The 17,360-nt window shown below is 37.0% G+C and overlaps 1 protein-coding gene across 1 annotated transcript; it reads right to left on the bottom strand.

Moving 5' to 3' along the window:
• Positions 1-77: 77 nt before the first annotated feature.
• Positions 78-16,960, bottom strand: ATP6V0A2 (ATPase H+ transporting V0 subunit a2). Its single transcript, XM_032198937.1, has 20 exons — positions 16,705-16,960; positions 15,532-15,610; positions 14,195-14,292; positions 13,469-13,606; positions 12,841-12,941; positions 12,032-12,158; positions 10,850-10,932; positions 10,384-10,477; positions 9,840-10,052; positions 9,247-9,397; positions 8,335-8,474; positions 7,244-7,401; positions 5,655-5,745; positions 5,247-5,365; positions 4,571-4,781; positions 3,889-4,008; positions 3,511-3,630; positions 2,908-3,025; positions 2,146-2,317; positions 78-1,251 (listed from the first exon to the last, which is right to left on the bottom strand). Exons 1-20 carry the CDS (start codon positions 16,819-16,821, stop codon positions 1,149-1,151), a joined length of 2,553 nt encoding a protein of 850 aa, XP_032054828.1. The 5' UTR covers positions 16,822-16,960; the 3' UTR covers positions 78-1,148.
• Positions 16,961-17,360: the final 400 nt, after the last annotated feature.

The raw sequence follows: 17,360 nt of genomic DNA, 5'->3' as shown, positions 1-17,360 counted from the left end.
TGCCGCCCGGCAGGCTCTGCGTGAGGCACGGCCAGGGCCCTAAGTGGCTACGTAGGGATGTAAGGGCCGGCTCCGAACAGCGTAAAGAGTGGTTTTTATTCGGAATTAGGATGAAATAAGTGCAAATTTTAACTGGCACGGTTATTAAACAATATGGCGATATTTCCCTTTCCACAGCTGTTAAGCATTATGGCAATATCCCCATTATTACACATGGAAAAAATGACCCCTTTGCAGTCTCCCTGCAGCCTCCCCCCATCCTGCTGGGTAAAAACAACTTTGATTCAGCGTTAGACAAACCAGGCTTGTGTCATGGGGTAGCCAAACAAGCACACCTGATTTTAAGACCCATTCTTCATTCTTGATGATAACCTTATTCATAGGAGTAGAAACTTTCCACATGATGATACCACATTGCACAAAAATGTTTTAGACAGTGCAAGTTTTTTCTGAGGCTCTTACCCATAACAATCACTGCAGGTGCTTTACAGACCAGCAGGTATCACAAAATTCTTCATTACTGAGAAGTAAAAGGGGTGAAAGTTCAAGTTCCCACACCTAATCCTGCCTCCTGTACCATTAAATATGACTGTAGCTTCTGAAACATTAAAGTAGTAATTCAGGGCAGAACTCTGACCATAAAGTTAACATTTTTAGTGCAATTTTAAATACGGCCAAAGAAGAGCATGTCATGTTGCTATGTACATGTTTAAATTATGTTATCCTTCTGGAATAAATACTGAAAATAGATGTTGCTTCTGTTGCATTGCTAAATTGTTCCCAAAGTACATGAGCTTGCTTAAGTATATGATTATATGAGTAGTAATGAATGTTGAGTAAGATTAAAATCTTTCAGATAACTTAGAAATAATTGGTCAATAAAATAAACAGCTTAAACAAAAAAATGCCTACACTGGTTTTAGGACAAGCAGTAACACTTTTTTTTTTTTTTTAAGAATAAAATTAATTTACAACATTAGTTTATCAAGAAAAATGTACAGTTTATATCTATACAAGATGCTCCAAGTTGTTATGTAGTTCTATGGGAGGTATATATTACAAAATTATTTGGCTGCATTATAAGGCAATCAGTGAAAAACACTGTCCTACTAGAACAATCCCAAACACTTCTGCTGACAGCAACCAAACTATGCCATATCATCTTTATTAAAATGTAAAGAAATGTGCTTAAAAGAGAAGGGCGTAAACTTGTATCCTCCACCAGTGTAGAATTTGTTCTGAAATTCCACCCTGAAACAAGATAAAAAACAGAATCTGGATATTAATCCAAAATGACTGATTGTCAAACAACAGAACTGTACAACACGAGAAACCAAATGAAACCAATCCTAATCCCATCACTTACACTTTCTGTACAGCTACTTAACTTTCCTATCACAGTCACAGGCAAATTTGATGTTTCTCAAGAGACTCAAACATACAGACATTCTGCTGTTATGGCTCATATCTCACTTCTGTCTTATTAATTAGTTTTTGAGTTGCTGTTAATTGTTTTGCCAGTCTACAGTATCATGATGACAATTCTTAGCAATGCAAATAGCTCTGTATCGTGTGTTTATATTCTGTCTGCTTTTTCTTACATTGTAAATTTTATCAAGTTTCAAACTAAGTCCCTGAATCCACTCTAAAATGTGGAACTCGTGATATTGAGACTAAAAAGGATGAAAATATTTAAGGGTTGGCAGTCCCACTTTAGCAAGTTTTACTTAGATATAATGTTCTGAGCCAAATAAATAAAACAGACCGGAGCCATTCGGTGATATAGCCAGATGGAAACTTAAAATGTTTATCAAAGTGACTAACATTCTATGGTATGAAAAGCTAAAATACTATAAATCAAATGTCCTCATTCATATTTCACATAATAAACTCAATGTGGTAGAGGTCAATATACACCATAATCAAATATAATATTTGAATGTACTGAAAGTATTCCTGAGGAATATTCACATTCAACTAACAAGCCATTTATTTGATGCAATTAGGTAAGATCTACTAATAACATTAGACTATTTAACTTTACACTTATTAAAAAGTCACATAATATTTTGAAACAAAAATTCCTCTAAAGAAGCCAGTATACACTGTAGTGAGGTAAGTATAAAATGGCGAGTTAAAACTTACCAGTGAAGTCGTATAGCATGGAGAAAAGCAGAAAGCCCCTCCATTACCAAAAGAATACTAACTGTTAGCACAGCAAAAAAGGCTAGAACGGGAACTAGCAGTAAGACACCATATGTTGTATCCACACGAAGACCCACTCTCATCACCATTTGCCAAAGAACTTCTGATAGTTCTGGAAAAAAAAAAATCATAATTCATGTTGATACTGCAGACATCCACCAAGTGAGCTACTCTACTTGACCTGTATTGTATCTTAACCAGGATTACAGGATCTGCTGAGCATGGAAACTACAACCAATTCTTTACACTACTCCATTTTTTTTTTTCCTTTTCCTTCAAGAAATACTTAAAGATACATGTCAGTTTCAAAATAAGGTCTACTGTAGGCAACATTTTGCACTATGATATTAAGACTTCAGCAAGTTTTAAATACCTTTCAAACTGGTCAATTAAGGGAAGGTAAAAAATGGTACTGTGGACACTGATATACTATTATGTAACATTGTACCCAGATAAATCAACTTCCACACAGCCAAGAACCATCAATGAAAAATGTTACTAGGTTTCAAACAGTAAGTTACAATTTTAGTTTTGGGGCTTTCCGTAGATGGTTATTAGTTTAAATAGTTTTTATTATTATTATTATTATAAAGTAAAATATAATTTCATAGTAGTATCGCTTCAACAGGCCAGCCCCCCTCTACCTGGCATTAAAAATCAAAACAGATTTAAAATCAACCAAAAACCAACAAAAATACTTACGTGCATGAGCAAGACTTAATGCCCAGAGTCTCAGATACGAGGCTGTATTAGAAATACATCCGAGACAGTATTCAATGGTATGAATTGCTTGATTCATAAAAACATCTGCAAAATTAAACTAAAATATGAAAATACGTTTGTATTCATTTGAACAACATAGTACAGCATGAAAAAAACAAAAACATTCATCTGCAAATCTTATTATACAGAAAAATCCGTTAAGGGGTAATACACTGACTTCATATCAAATTTAAAAGTCCCTGGCACGTTTAAGAGCCTCATTACAGAATAACCACTACCACAAAAAATCAGATGCTATAATAAAAAAACAACTCTAGTCTGATTCAAATAAAGCCCTCTTCATGTTCTCCGCCACAGATAGATGTGATTTGCTGTACCACAATCCGAACATATCAACAAATAATGATAAAATAGCAACAAACAAAAATACATTAATTGCATTCATGCATCAAGGTATTTGAAAAGGCTCCGATGATATTCTTAGAAACTTCCATGGACTCAGTACACAAACAATCTTCTTGATTTTCAACTTCTCATTTGCTTTCAAGGACACACTAATTAGAAATTAAGTAAGATAATTACCTCCTCTTCATCCCCTTCTCTGTGCCCACTGTCTGAATGACTGTTTCCTTCTTCCACATCATGAGATCGCAGCAGAGAAAGTTCTTCTTCACTCTCTTTTCGTATTAGCTTGTAGCCACTCTGCAAAATTGAAATGCATCATGTCTGTTTGCTAAGTGGACTCTCAGTGTCAAAGTTTGTTTAAAGTAGTTGCAAGAAGTAACATTCCCAAAGGCAAAAATGACCAGAGCGTAGAGGAACAAAGCATTATCATACATTACAGTTGAAAATGTGCCATGTTGCGTAGAAGCATCTAGTTATGGACATTATTCTGTATGCCATATTACTAGCTGAATTTTTCTATATTGAAGATATATCTAAATGTATCTCAATACTCACCCTGTACGTTCTAATGCCTCGTCTTCCACTGTGCAACCAATATAAATAAAGTGGTTTTCCAAAAAGCATTACAGGAACAGAAAGGAAAGCAATACTCAGTAAAAACCTCTGTAGACCAACCTGTTCATAAGTAGGAAAGAAAAAAAAATGAGATCAGGTTCCAAAATCAAAATTAGTAAAAGCCTTCCCATTTTCCTTTAAAAAACTGTTTGAGCAAAATATGAGAAAAATACTACTGATTTCAGTGGGCATGTGCTCCAATTTGAAAATGCATGTACGTGCAAGTATTTACTTAATCAGGCCCTTAAATGGGGATACAGGCACCTGGCACCTTCAAGCCTTGGTTCTAAGTTAATGCATGACTGATGCTCAGTGTACTAAGATATTTTTTTATTTTTTTTATTTTATTTTTTTTTTTTAAGAGTACACAGGAAAGCATCAAAATCACAAGAATACTGCTCTGTTCTCTAGCTTCAACTATAAACTGGGAGATTTTGTTCTAGACACATATTTTTACAAGTCACTACATAAAATCTTAAAACTAAAGAATGAAAAAATGGTACCATTTATTCATTTTCCCCTTAGTCTGATACATTCCCCTTCACAGGGGAACATGACTTGTAAAGCAGTTAACTGCACAGGGAACACAGGATCATCAGAAGCTTGCAAGCACAGTACTGACCTGCCCAGTATAAAAGACATCTGTTTCACCACCAGGAAACAGGAACATGTTAATAAACTCAATCAGAATGCTAGGAGCAGATGTAGAGTCCTCTGCAGAGTATGCTAACCACTTAAAGAAGATCATAAACACAAGGTAGCCAAAAATGCACATCATGAATAAAAGTTCAGGAAGAAAAACCAAATAAATATTGTACTTCTTCTTGAAATGCCTGAAAGATAAAAAAAGGAAAAAAAAAGTTTTACCAAGAAAGGTCAGGGTAAGTATGGGGCCCAAACATGATTTCAATGAAACAGAACAGTGGTTGCACTTTTACGGAGAAGGATTAAAATTAGAATTAAAAAAAAAAAAAAAAAGAATTTCTTCGTATTCAGTAAAATTTAACCAGGTATTTCAGTGGAAATCAAGACCATATGAAGCATGTACTTGCATTTAACAAAAAGTAAAATAAGACATCACATTTATCAGTCGCTTCAGATTTTTTGGCATAATACTGACCCATTACCTCATTTATGTGAAAGGAAATCTCCCTGTTACTGTCTTACTACAATTTTTTTTTTTAATTTTTTTTAAACACGATAATAGATCTTCACTTCTCTTGGCAGGTTAACTGTTATAATTCAAGACTTGACAAAAAGCATGTAATGATAATATTATCTTAACTTCTTGTACTTACAAGTGGTTAAATACCCCCAATACAACTCCAAACGTCATGTGAGCTACTCCAAAAATCACAGACATTTTCATTTTGAAAGAATTTAAAAAACTAAGACGGTTGCTTGCCAAATTCCAGATCTGAGGAAGAAACAAGACAAAACACACATTTCAGAACAATGTAATAGCAGGAATAAAACAGTATTCTTCTTCTATTAGGACACCAGAATTCTACCTCAAAATGAAATCACAACTGAAGTCTGTGAAAATAGTTAAATCTTTCTTTGATTCATAAATGAACAAACATTTTGAATGGAGAGAAAAAACATACTATGGGAAAAAAACTGTTTATCTTCCTAATATGCATACCAAAGTCTAATTTAAAGATGAGTAATCATCACAAAGGAGAATTTAAAAGAATAAAACTAACCGGATCGATTCCAAAGGGATAAGCTCCATTGTATACACCAGTAACATTTGGATCCAGCGTTAAAAATTGATTAGACTTCAGATCCTCAAGACTGCAGAGAAAGAAAATCACAATCAGATCTAACATGGTTTAAACACTGTGGCAATGTGTACCTTGCATTCTGCAGGACACTACTCCTGCTTTCCATAACTAAAGCATTCACCCAGATTCAGCCTGTAAAAGGATAAAGCAACTTCTAAGTACAAGGGATCCAGCTAGTAAAAATAACAACCAAAATCAAGGCTCTGAACCTGTGCTTAATTCACTGTCTTTGAAAGAAAGTTTCTAGATTTTTTTAATTCTGCATTCCCCTAGAATAAAGCTTCGTTGTAAAGGCTCCCAGTTTGCTTTTACATAAAATTCAGTAACAACCACTCAAAGGACTGCATATTCAAATGTAAAAGGGAAAAATAAGGTTTCCACTATAAGTTCAAACTGTTTTTAATTAACAAATTACTTACTTTAATTAACAAATTACTTACAACCTTGTCACATTTGAACCAAAGTCAGTAGTTTTGACTCTACTTTAAGCCACATCCTGTTTTTGAAACGCAAGCTGTGAACATTTAAATACCAAAAGGCCTTAACACCCTAAAATAATAAGCTTATCCCAGTTTATGTGATTCATCAGAACTACTTTTTCAGAGCCTGCTTTATTTTTTTTGCGCTATCAAGAAAGGCTGTGCATAGACTTATATTTGCTAGATAATTAACGTCATTGTACCTTTACAGTAGATACCCGTGCTTCTTGGCTAATTCCAGAACTGTATTCTGGGACAAGTTTCTCCAAAACTTGCCCTCTGTTTTCTATTTCTCTCAAAAACTTTGCTCTATTTTCATTAGTTACAACAGAACAGTTGTACACTTTTAACACTTTAAAAGAAATCTGCTGGCTATCAGTAAATAAACATCCTGAACTAATCTCAAGAAGACCACAAGAAGAGATGCTGAACACCCCTAAGGAGCTTTAGACACTGAATTAACCCAAGAAATATTGCCTCTAAAATTAATGCATGTGAGCTCTTACCACCGATAATTATGCTAGCTGCAGTTTTTAATACAAGTTCCTAGCTAGCATAGATAGCGTGAGGGTACTGCAATGAAATTTGGTCCAGGAGGAGACTGATTGTTATCTACATCTAATTATAAAAGTCTAGAAAATGATCTCGGTGACTGAGAACATGACAGCAAGATAACCCTGTAAAGTAGTATTGGTAAGAGATTAACCTGACAGACCGACTGAATTATACATACTCCGATTCCAACAGCAGTTTTGGAAGAAATTGTGTTCTCTGTGAATTTTCCAATTTAAGCAAGCAATTTTATTTTGTTTCTAAATAACTACTACTGCTTTTTTTTTTTATTTTAAGAGTAGACAAAACTTTAGAAGAAACATAGTGCTTAGCTCACTAGCATTTGACAGTTTAACTAGATTTTGCTAGATTTCATTATGACTCTCAGTAAAAGGACAGCTAAAGGGCCAAAGGGTTAAACTGTTACAGGAAGTAGATTTGCTTTAATGATATAGCAAACGGAGGTATGCTACTCACCGCCAAACCTTCTGCTCAAACATTGCTGAAACATTCCATCCGGAACCAAATATATTCAATGACTTTGAAAAACAATCATTATAAATCAGTCCAGTGTATACAGAAAACAAACCCATCAATAAAATGACATATCGGCCTTCAAATAACATTTTCATTATCTGTAAGTATTTCAAAAAAAAAAAAAAATAAAGAAAAAAAGAAAACATTATTCATCATCTGCTATGTGAATTAATTGCTATCTACACGTTTCTAAAAGAAACATTTTTCGCCTCACAAAACTTCTAAAAAACTAAAAATTCTTGCAAATAATCTATAAGTAGTATGAAGAAACCCAAGATCAATCAAAATGGAACAAACACCTTTTCTTTAAGCATGCAAATAAGCAATTTGCAAATACCAGTCACTAAATTACTGAGGTTCAGATCTCCACATTTGCAACTTTATGCCAAGCGATTTATATGCAAAGGCTGCATTAGGACATCGAGCTAGCAGCAAGTACATTCAGAAAGACAACTTCGGTTTAAGGTGAATGCAGAGATTTGAATTCCCCGTGCAAGCTCCCATGACACAAACTGAGACTTTTCCCACTGGTATCCTTATACTAACTGAATAGCCTTCGTAAGCCACGTTTCTTCCCCTGGACTGTTTTTCAAGAAGTGAAGTTAATCTTAATTAAATATAATTCTAACAAGAGATGCAAGTGTTCCTGCTTTCCAAGTTTATGTCATTAAAAGATGAGATAAAATTAAGTGTTATTAATTTCAAACTACAGCTCATTTTCAGAAACAATAAAAGAAGGTGGAATTTGAAAAGCCATTTTCTCCTCAGGTTAGTCACTGTAATCCCATTCCGTAAAATTGATGCATTGCTAAGCCCCCTCTCTCAAATAAAAGTTTGTTAAAATTAATCTTAACAACCATTATTAACCTTAACAAGCATTAATCTTGAGAAATATGGTAATTTTAAACCTGTAAAATTCTAAAACAAAGAAAAAACACATGCACTAAAAATATTACTTTCGAGAAACACAGTAACTATCCAATTGAAACTATCTTGCTGGTGGAGGTTAAGTTATTTATAATTTTCTTTACCTCATCCTGTGATCTTTGTAACCTAGGATGGTTTTCATACAGTATTGTCAGGAGTGCAAAGATGAACATCAGCAGACCATGCCCAAAGTCTCCAAACATAACGGCAAACAAGAAGGGAAAAGTGATGATGGTGTAAAGAGCTGAAATGGCAACATAACAGATTTCAGGCATGTAGCACAATAGATGATGGTGGTATCTGAATTACGTGTAAGCAATTGAAGTATTTTTAACCTCTTGATTTGTTCAGCTTTAAGTTTGAAAGACATTTCACCCCATGCTAACAGACATCTCACCCACACTATAAACTTAACTCAGTTTAAAGCTTGCTTATCTAAATATACCCTTTGTAGTGACAACTCCACAGATGAGCTTCAGCTCACAATTCTATCATATATGAGAAAATATATAAGAGAAAATAGTTATTTTCCACAGTTATTTTGACTCTGTAGTATAACTTACATTCTCCTGCAGAGTGTGACATGATACTCTCATACTCAAGATAGCTACAAAAATACATAAGGATGTTAAACTAACTGGGCCATACAACAAGCAGGATTTTTTTTTCAAGTGATGAGCTTGGACACTTGAGCAAGAACAGTAGCCATTACCAAGTTTTCTTCTTTTCCCTAAATATTTTTCTTATCCAAGGTAAGGTTTATAAACAATATACAATCATTACTGCTGTTTTAATGCTGAAATAATGCACTAAAATTAAATCCCATCTTACTGCTTGGAACCCCATTTGTACTTTTGATGAGCTACTGAGGTTTTAAAACAGCTACTAATAATCAGTATGGTTGTCACTGTTTTGCCACTACTGGTGTCTAGTTGAGCAAGGTATTTAAACACACAGCCTTACAAAACAAGCAATAACGGCAGCACAGCTCACGGTTCAGATTCTGGAGGACCAACCTGGATTAACTTCTCCATAGTTTCCAACTCCATAAGCATCAACAATATTTTGGAACCCTGAGGTGAATTTATTGGTACGTATCAGAGTTGGAGGGGGTTGTGTTGTTGGGATGGTATTCATGAATGAAGAAATTGTGGCTCCACTCTTCCTCTAATTACAAACAGAAAGAGATGATACATTTATATGAAAACTCAGTTGACAATTTAGTCAAAGTGAAAATATTTTCTCTATCAACAGTTTCACTGATCTTGAAACATGCCTGAAGTAACCCTCGAACTTAATATTTATTCCTTTGTGCCTTTAAAAAAATAAAAATTACACTAATCTGTTCCTCTAAAAACACTAACATACAGTGTTCTAATCCTTACTTTATGTGAAATTTTATGTGAAATGCCAAATTTTAATAATTTTCTTATACAAAACACTAAAAAAGGCTCTGTCCCTAAAGGAATTGTTTAATATGAGTACACAGAGACCAAGACCTGCCTGTGACTGATTTTCACCCTATTTTACATTATTTTTTTTCTTTCCTTATGTGTATAGTTAGTTGAAGACAGAAATTCTAATATCTGTGAGCATTCAACTGACTTACCGAACCTTCCTCCAACGCATGGCGCAAGTTTTGCAGATCAGCCACTGGACACCAAACCTCAGCAATTAAACATTTATTTGTGACATCAAAACTGCACAAGTTGAGTACATGATAAATGGCTTTCATCTTCTTTACTTGGATAACCCACGTATAGATGGATTCAGATGCTTTACACAAAACTTGGCGTAAGTAATCCTCAGTTTTTTGCAGCACCTTTGTCCAAGAAGAAAAACAAAAAACTTTCATTGAAAATGTAGGAACATTTATGTTAACCACAGTAAAGCACCAAGTACTTGTTCAGTGATAAACCATATTTGTAGGAGGCCACAATAAGCACTGCCTTCTGTTTTAGGCAGTAGAATTACCCTGAAGTATAATAAATACTTGCAACACAAGACCATGGACACTACATAGGGTCAAGTTCAGATCCATAGCTGCAAACATTTTAGAAACATATTAATGTATTTAATACTATGATACATTAAGTGATTTCCTATAGTGCGTTAACTACAGCAAAGGGAATATACTATTAGAATTTACTCACAGTACGAAGATCCTGAATACGAACGTTTAGTCCTTCTACAACTGCTGTGCGCTCATCCATGGTATTTGGATAGGGATACACATGACAGTGATAGCTACAGAAACACAGAAGTCTGTACTAAATAACCAACCTAAAGCAAAATAACAGCCAACCCCAGGCCCTAGTCAAATCTGTGTGTTATACATGCTGCCTAATAACCACAGACCAGATTCAACTGACAGTCACTGTTTTGCCAATACTTAATAAGGATTGCAAATAAAATGACCCATACATTTATTTGTATATGAGATAATTATAAAGCTAGATGCAACTGAGGGGCTAGGAAAAAAACAGATTTAACTTCAAAACCTTGCATGAAATCAACATTTCCAAGGAAGGGAAGGAGGGGGGGAAACAAAGAAAAAAACAATCCAGACATAAAGAAATTATATATATTATTTATATATATATAAAATTTACTTCTTACCAGTCACAAATCTTCTTAACTTTCTGGCCAATTTGTTCACCCCAATAGGACACTAAAAACACAAACCATTTTGTGGTTTCACCCTGAAAAAAAAAAGGTTAAGTTGATGAAGTTTCTTTTTTAACCGACAACTCTCCTGTGCTGTACTTATTCAAATTTGTTATTTTACTATATAATTAGAAAAGTGTTAGTAGCATTAACATTTCACCATTTTAGGTAAGAACAAAAAACAAAAATTCAAGTGTACCAATATTTCAAGTTTTTTTTTTTTTAGTAACATAAGCCTTGAAAAAAATTGTTACAAATTAGATGCAAAGCAAAATTTAAATATTAGACAGCCATAGCTGCTAATTTACAAAGTGAATTTGTAAGTTTAGAGAAAAATCTTCATAGAAGGCTGACTATATTCCAGACTTTTTTCCTTAACTACTGAATGAATGAACAAATAAAAGGGTTATTAAAAGGTAATGGCCTATATAGACCTGGTTAATAAATATCCAAGCAGGCATCTATGCCACGCATTTTGATCAAGGTAGCCAAACAAAGACACAACTATTCCACAATAAAGTTCTGCAATAAAGGACAAGACATATGACGAGCAGCCAAGGTCACTTGGTTTGTTCAGCTGGAAGGACAGAAGGCTGACGGGAGGCCTCAAGGCGCTGAGCTCTGTTCTCTGGGGACAGCGACAGGACCCAAGGGAATGGCATGGAGCTGGGACAGGGGAAGGTCAGGCTGGGTGTTAGGGAAAGGTTCTGCACCCTAGGTGCAGACCCCAGGTCGGGCACTGGGACAGGCTCCCACTCACAGCCTGATGCAGTCACAGCATCAAGCCTGCTGGAGTTGGAGAAGTGTTTGGACAACACTTTCAGACATGTGTTTTAATTTTTAGGTAGTGTTGTGTGGAGCCCAGAGTTGGACTCCATCATCCTTGTGGGTCCTTTCTAACTTGGGATATTCTGTACTCATCAAGCTGAGCCATGAAAAATTAATTGCTATTCTTAGAGTTACGATGGAATTGAGACCTCTAATTTTGAAGTCTTGGAAGTAATAATACTTGAAAATTATTTTCTCTCTAAAGGCTCTAGGACATCATTTATATTCACTGCAGACCTGAGCAGCAATTCTTTCACATCATACAAAGAGAACAAACAAAAACCAATAGTTACAATGTTTACTCACTGTATCTGGATCTTCCAGACATTCATCCAACTCTGCATACGTAAGAATAGTATAACCTTTACAGACTCTCCACAGCATTTTTTCAAACGCTTCAACTTTTGCTCGATGAACTAACCCAGATATAAATCTATGGGGAAAAAAAAAAACACATTTGAAAAATAAGTCAAGATCCACGAGTTAAAATCTCAGAGCACATCATCACTCCAGATCAGTCACAAGAATTTAATATCTGTCAACTCCAGAGAAGGAAGCACTACCTTATATAGGAACTAACCAATATATAAAATAAAGATACAATTTCTATTTGGAAAACAGATGGATTATAGGTCTGAACAAACAACTAGAATATTTAATGCAATTTCTTTCTGCAGTAGTAAGGTTCTTAATTTTTTATTCAGTAAGGTACTCTAATAATGACATTGCAGGAAGCTGTGTCCATATATCATTTTAAAGGCAAGTAGGCAATACCATTAATAATGTTACATTTACAACTGACTCAAACAGCTCATTGAAACACTATGTGTTTATCCTGGAAAAACAGTTTGTACAGTAGAAGATGCTTTAAACACACACAAAAGCTTTATGACAGTATTCTTGGTGCAGACCTACTTATCCCTTTAAAGAATCCAGTTTTGTTTCAGAAATGCATTTGGGATACTCAGTCTAAAATGGTTTGGCTTATCTTAAATCACTGGAGTCACACAACATCCCATCCTGAGAAACCAGCCTGTTATTTGCAGCAGCTCATCCAGCAGTTTTGAAACAGCACACCATGACAAGCTGGCATACCTCAGCTGAACCATACCTACCCAAGCTTGGCACCCAGTCTATGCATGCAGTTGTAATCCACAAATGGCTCGTTTTCCACAGATGGAAATTCTTCATAATTCATGTGTAAATGGGATTCATACTATGAAATAAAAGAAAGATAATTCACAGCATTCAGAAAAAAATATTTTAGTTCATTTATTATTCTATAGAAGAAAAGCTAATTAAGTAAATTCTTTCAGTAAAACTACAAAAGCATTTCCTGCGTTCAATTCAGATAACAAAGATATCTTGGGATCTCATGTGAGTCACTCAGCGATTATAGTCACTGTTGCAAAGGTTACGTGATAAATTTCTCAGCACAATTTACACATCAAAATAACACGAATATGACTTCATCATCTGCTGGCATCAGCAGTAACGTTCAGATGAATCAGAGAAATCACAGAGCTCCCAAGTTTCAGGGCTGCGTTTTGCTGTGGATATGCCTAATGCCTGTACATACAAGCACAATTAGTTGTGAGCCAGGTTCTCTAGGTACCAAGCAAACAAATAATGTACGGTGGTGTAAAACCCAACAGGAAGTCATGCACTTAACTACAAGCACTAACAGCACGCAACAGAACCATCACATGACACACAATTACAGTCAACCACCACAAGTAGTACCTCTGCTGTTCTCCTGACAAACGTTTGTGTGACATCCAACATGCACGTGTATTCTGTCAGTTCAAGCAGATTTTTCCTCAGCTTTTCTTTGTTTTTATTTACTTCCCTCAATTCTGTTTCCAGTTTCTGCAGCTGTTCCTGTTACATGAAATAAAAGTGATACAGAATCAGTTACACCATTTCGGAAACCAGGGGAGGATGAATTTTAAGCAAGTTAATTTGGCTTAAAAATAGGAGCTTCTCAATTTCTTAGTTAACTTAAGCTCCATAGATTTTCTTCCTCAGCCTGCCAAAGATCGCTTTGTATCAAGTATACTTGATCCTCCACTAGCATCCATTAAGTCTGTTGTTACGACTCTAATCTGTGTTTGAGCTAAGTAAGGCAGACTTGGAATTAGAACTTGGAATGAGTCAGCTACCTATTCTACCAATAGAATTAGAGCAGAACAGAATGCTATTCAAAATTGTAAGCACTCACAGGAAAGAGCACCGTGTTTCATTACACAACCAACATGGGAAAACAGAGTGTTGGGCATATAAAATTCCCACACACCCTGGAAAACATGGATGTTTATTTATTTTTTTATTACTTTAAAAATTTGTTTATCTGTGTTTTTATATATTTATTTTTGTTTATTTATTTTATTTTAATTTATATTTTAAACTGAGAACAGTTCGGGCATCTGGAGTGTAAAAAAAATTACCTGGATTTCTAAAAAAAATTACCTGGATTTCTAAAATGTGTTTCAGCAAGGGCGCAGGAGGAGCAACATCTCCTTCAGGAAGAGGAATATCCGCCTTTTTAATTTCTTGTACTAAATACCCTGGAGAAAAAAAAACAAATCAGAAATGAAACTGAAAACTGCACAGTTGATCTTCAGCTGTTATTGAGGGCACTGATCACACTGCAGCATCAGGCCCTACTTATTTTATTAATTTATTTTGGCAACAATACACAAAGAGTCTTCAAGAAGAACACAAAGGAAGGATAAAGATTAGTGCTCCATGGAGAAAAAGAGCGACTTACGAAGTGCTAGCAATACAGAACAGAGAGCATTGCTCCCTTGGGCATTTGCAGAAGTAAACTATCTTCAGGGACCACAGACCAAAACTTTCCAAGCACAAGCACTTTTTAAGAAGCTTTTGACTCTTCATAATACACTACTTTCTGCTCCTAATGCCATCTGCCAAAAACTGATGCCCTGCTCAACATCCCATGTTTGGAATAAAAGGTGTTCAAACAAGGAAGCTTAAGAAACCCTGACAACGCCTGCAGCTCATGCTGGGCAGTGAGATTGCCACGATAGCTACTGGGATATTTGGCATGACCAGCACGTGGCTCTAATAAGAGATTCCAATAAAAGAATCTTTCAACAGCAGCTTTTCCTCTGGGTATGTTGAAGTAATCAGCATCCTGGCTGTAATGCTCTTCATGTTCTTTCTCTATTCCTTGACTATCATGTGAAAACAATTATTAGTAACTTAAAATGTTTTGGAGAGTGCTTGGAAGTTCAACAGCACTAAGTTGCATTACATGAGAAATTTGTTTTTTCTTTTAAGTCAAGGGAACATCTAGAGTAACATTTCCATTTTCCAAGCAGCCCTGAGGCTGTAGAGTCTCTACCTGTACATGTATTGGAAACCTCACTGAGCACAGCCCTGGACAATGGGCTCTAGCTTACTCTGCTAGAGCAGAAGGTGGGACTAGGTGATCTCAAGAGGTCCCTTCCAACCTAAACAAACCTGTGATACACTCAAAGCTGACACAGCGTATAAATGCAGATTAAGGAACATACTTGTATGTTCTGACCCAATTCAGCATTGCAGTCAAACAAGCCAGCTCCAGCTGTGAAGAGCTGCAGACACTCTACGTACTTGAGTGCATGCATTTTATTTCTTCACAGATAGGAAAAATGTATAAAAGATTCCAAAACATTAGAATAGTGCAACACTAGGAAAAACAAGAAAACTTCTAGCTGAAACCTCCACTATAGATCCTCTGGCAAAATGAACTTTAATAAAGCCCCAGATGAGATGAAAATAGGTATGAAAATAAAGCTCACCAAGTATTCTTTCCATTTCTTCACATTTCTTTACTTCATTCACAAATTTTCTCTGAAATACACTTACATTTGGGTTGAGCTGAAGAAGGATAAAATGCTTATTAGGTGATGAAACAAAAAAACACCCCTAAAAAATACAGCTGTTTCTCTGACTCCATGGAGCCGGTTTTGCATGTATCATGTATGCAAAACTTTATACTTTCTACAAGCCTTCTCTTTCTACAAATTGCTTTTCAGCTAGGAAGCTATTTTAAAAAAATGCAGAAGTCTTCAAATAGCAAGGTTTTAGTAAAACAGAATGATTTGAGTAAGAAGAACGAAAAACACTGATAACAAACTAACTCAAGTCTATTGGAGAAACCACCCCCATATCATTCCTACCATTTTAAATTACTGTTTAAAGACTTCAAATTAATAAACATGAACCTATCGATAAACATTTTTTTGCTATGCGTTTCCATAAAATCTATTTGAAATGTTGAACTTTGACCAGATCTTTTTCCACACTTTCCCATGAGCGTGCATTGTCTCTTGCTACACGTTCGGCTTTAAAATCAGGACTACCTGAACCGGTGTTTAAACACAAAACTCAAGTAATAATTCTTACAGGATCCTTCTACCCATTCTATTTGGTAATTAGCTGTTATGTAAGTTTTCCTTACTAAGATTTTGTAACCTACATTTATGAAGAATACCTGAGAGAAATTCCAAAGTCTCAGTCAGCAAGCAAAGATCATATAATTACAATGAGACTATGCAGAAACAAAGTTAATTATTGCCCAACCCATCTTCTATTAGCAAGGCACTTGCTTTCCTTCAAGGTGAACTGCTGCTTTGGGAGCAAATGCATTTTACAGAGCAGCAGCGTGCGATGGTGAAGGAATGAGCTGACAGAACTGCAATGTTTCCATCGGTCTGTCAGTGGGGTGGCTGCACCTCTTGGCTAAGCACCTACAGAGCGAAATCAGGGCGGCTTCAGGTGCATAACAGCCTGTCGGCAGGATGCTCCACCACCCCCAGAGCTTACAATACCCCTGTGAGGGGTGGGCTCGGGCCCTCCCCGCTGCCTCAGGAAGGCCGCGGCCTTTCCATCGCCCTCTTTTTCCCCCCCCCACACGGAGCCGGCGCCCAGCCGGGGGTCCCCGGGGGCTGTTTCCAGCGCCCGCTACTCACGTCTCGGAACTCGGCCAGGCCGCGCTCGCCCACCTCGCTGAGGCACTCGTAGGCCGAGCCGCTCTGCAGGAAGAGCTGCGCCAGGCACAGCGGCTCCCCGCGGAACAGCGAGCCCATGGCGGGGCCCGGCACCGGGAACGGGCTCCGGGGGAAAGGACCCGAGGGGAAAATGAGGGGGGGGGAGAGCTCAGCGGGGCCCGGCTCTGCCCCGCGCTGCCGCGGCCATCGCGGCCCGGCCCTGCCCGGCTGCTTCCGGGGGCAGGGCCCCGAGGGGGCCGAGCGGGGAAAGGCGGAGCCGGAGCGGGGGGGGGGGGGGGGGGGAGCCAAGGGGGTCCACGTGGAAGGAGGGGAAAGGAGAAAATAAAGGGCTGGGAGGGGTAAAGGGGATCCTCTAATCCCTGGGAATGTACCTGCGGGTGGCACAGTGGTTAATAACCGCAAGAAAAGCTGTAGGAAGGGTGTTGTGGGGGATAGGCAGCTCCAAGCAGGTGATCACCACATCAAATTACAGCCCCCCCCCCCAAAAAAAAAAAAAACAGCCTTATTATTGTTCTAAGGCAGCAACACTCAGTTCCTTATTCCAGAAAGGGGCGCACACCAGGTTTATTTGGGTCTGCTGCCCCAGGGGCCCACCACACGCTCACCCAGACTGATGG

Source organism: Aythya fuligula, chromosome 17, assembly GCF_009819795.1.
Source record: "Aythya fuligula isolate bAytFul2 chromosome 17, bAytFul2.pri, whole genome shotgun sequence".
In the NCBI taxonomy this organism is placed as follows: Eukaryota; Metazoa; Chordata; class Aves; order Anseriformes; family Anatidae; genus Aythya; species Aythya fuligula.
Note: the sequence above shows the minus strand (reverse complement) of the source record. Positions and strands in the feature narration are given on the sequence as shown.

Bases quoted from the DNA above. Each gene is read 5' to 3' on its own strand.
- ATP6V0A2 (XM_032198937.1), bottom strand. From the start codon at position 16,821: ATGGGCTCGCTGTTCCGCGGGGAGCCGCTGTGCCTGGCGCAGCTCTTC. The intron at 14,293-15,531 runs GTGAGCTTTATT...TTTTTTCTCCAG, and splicing joins AGAAATGGAAAGAATACTTG to GGTATTTAGTACAAGAAATT. The intron at 9,398-9,839 runs GTAAGTCAGTTG...GTTTGTAATTAG, and splicing joins ATGCGTTGGAGGAAGGTTCG to AGGAAGAGTGGAGCCACAAT.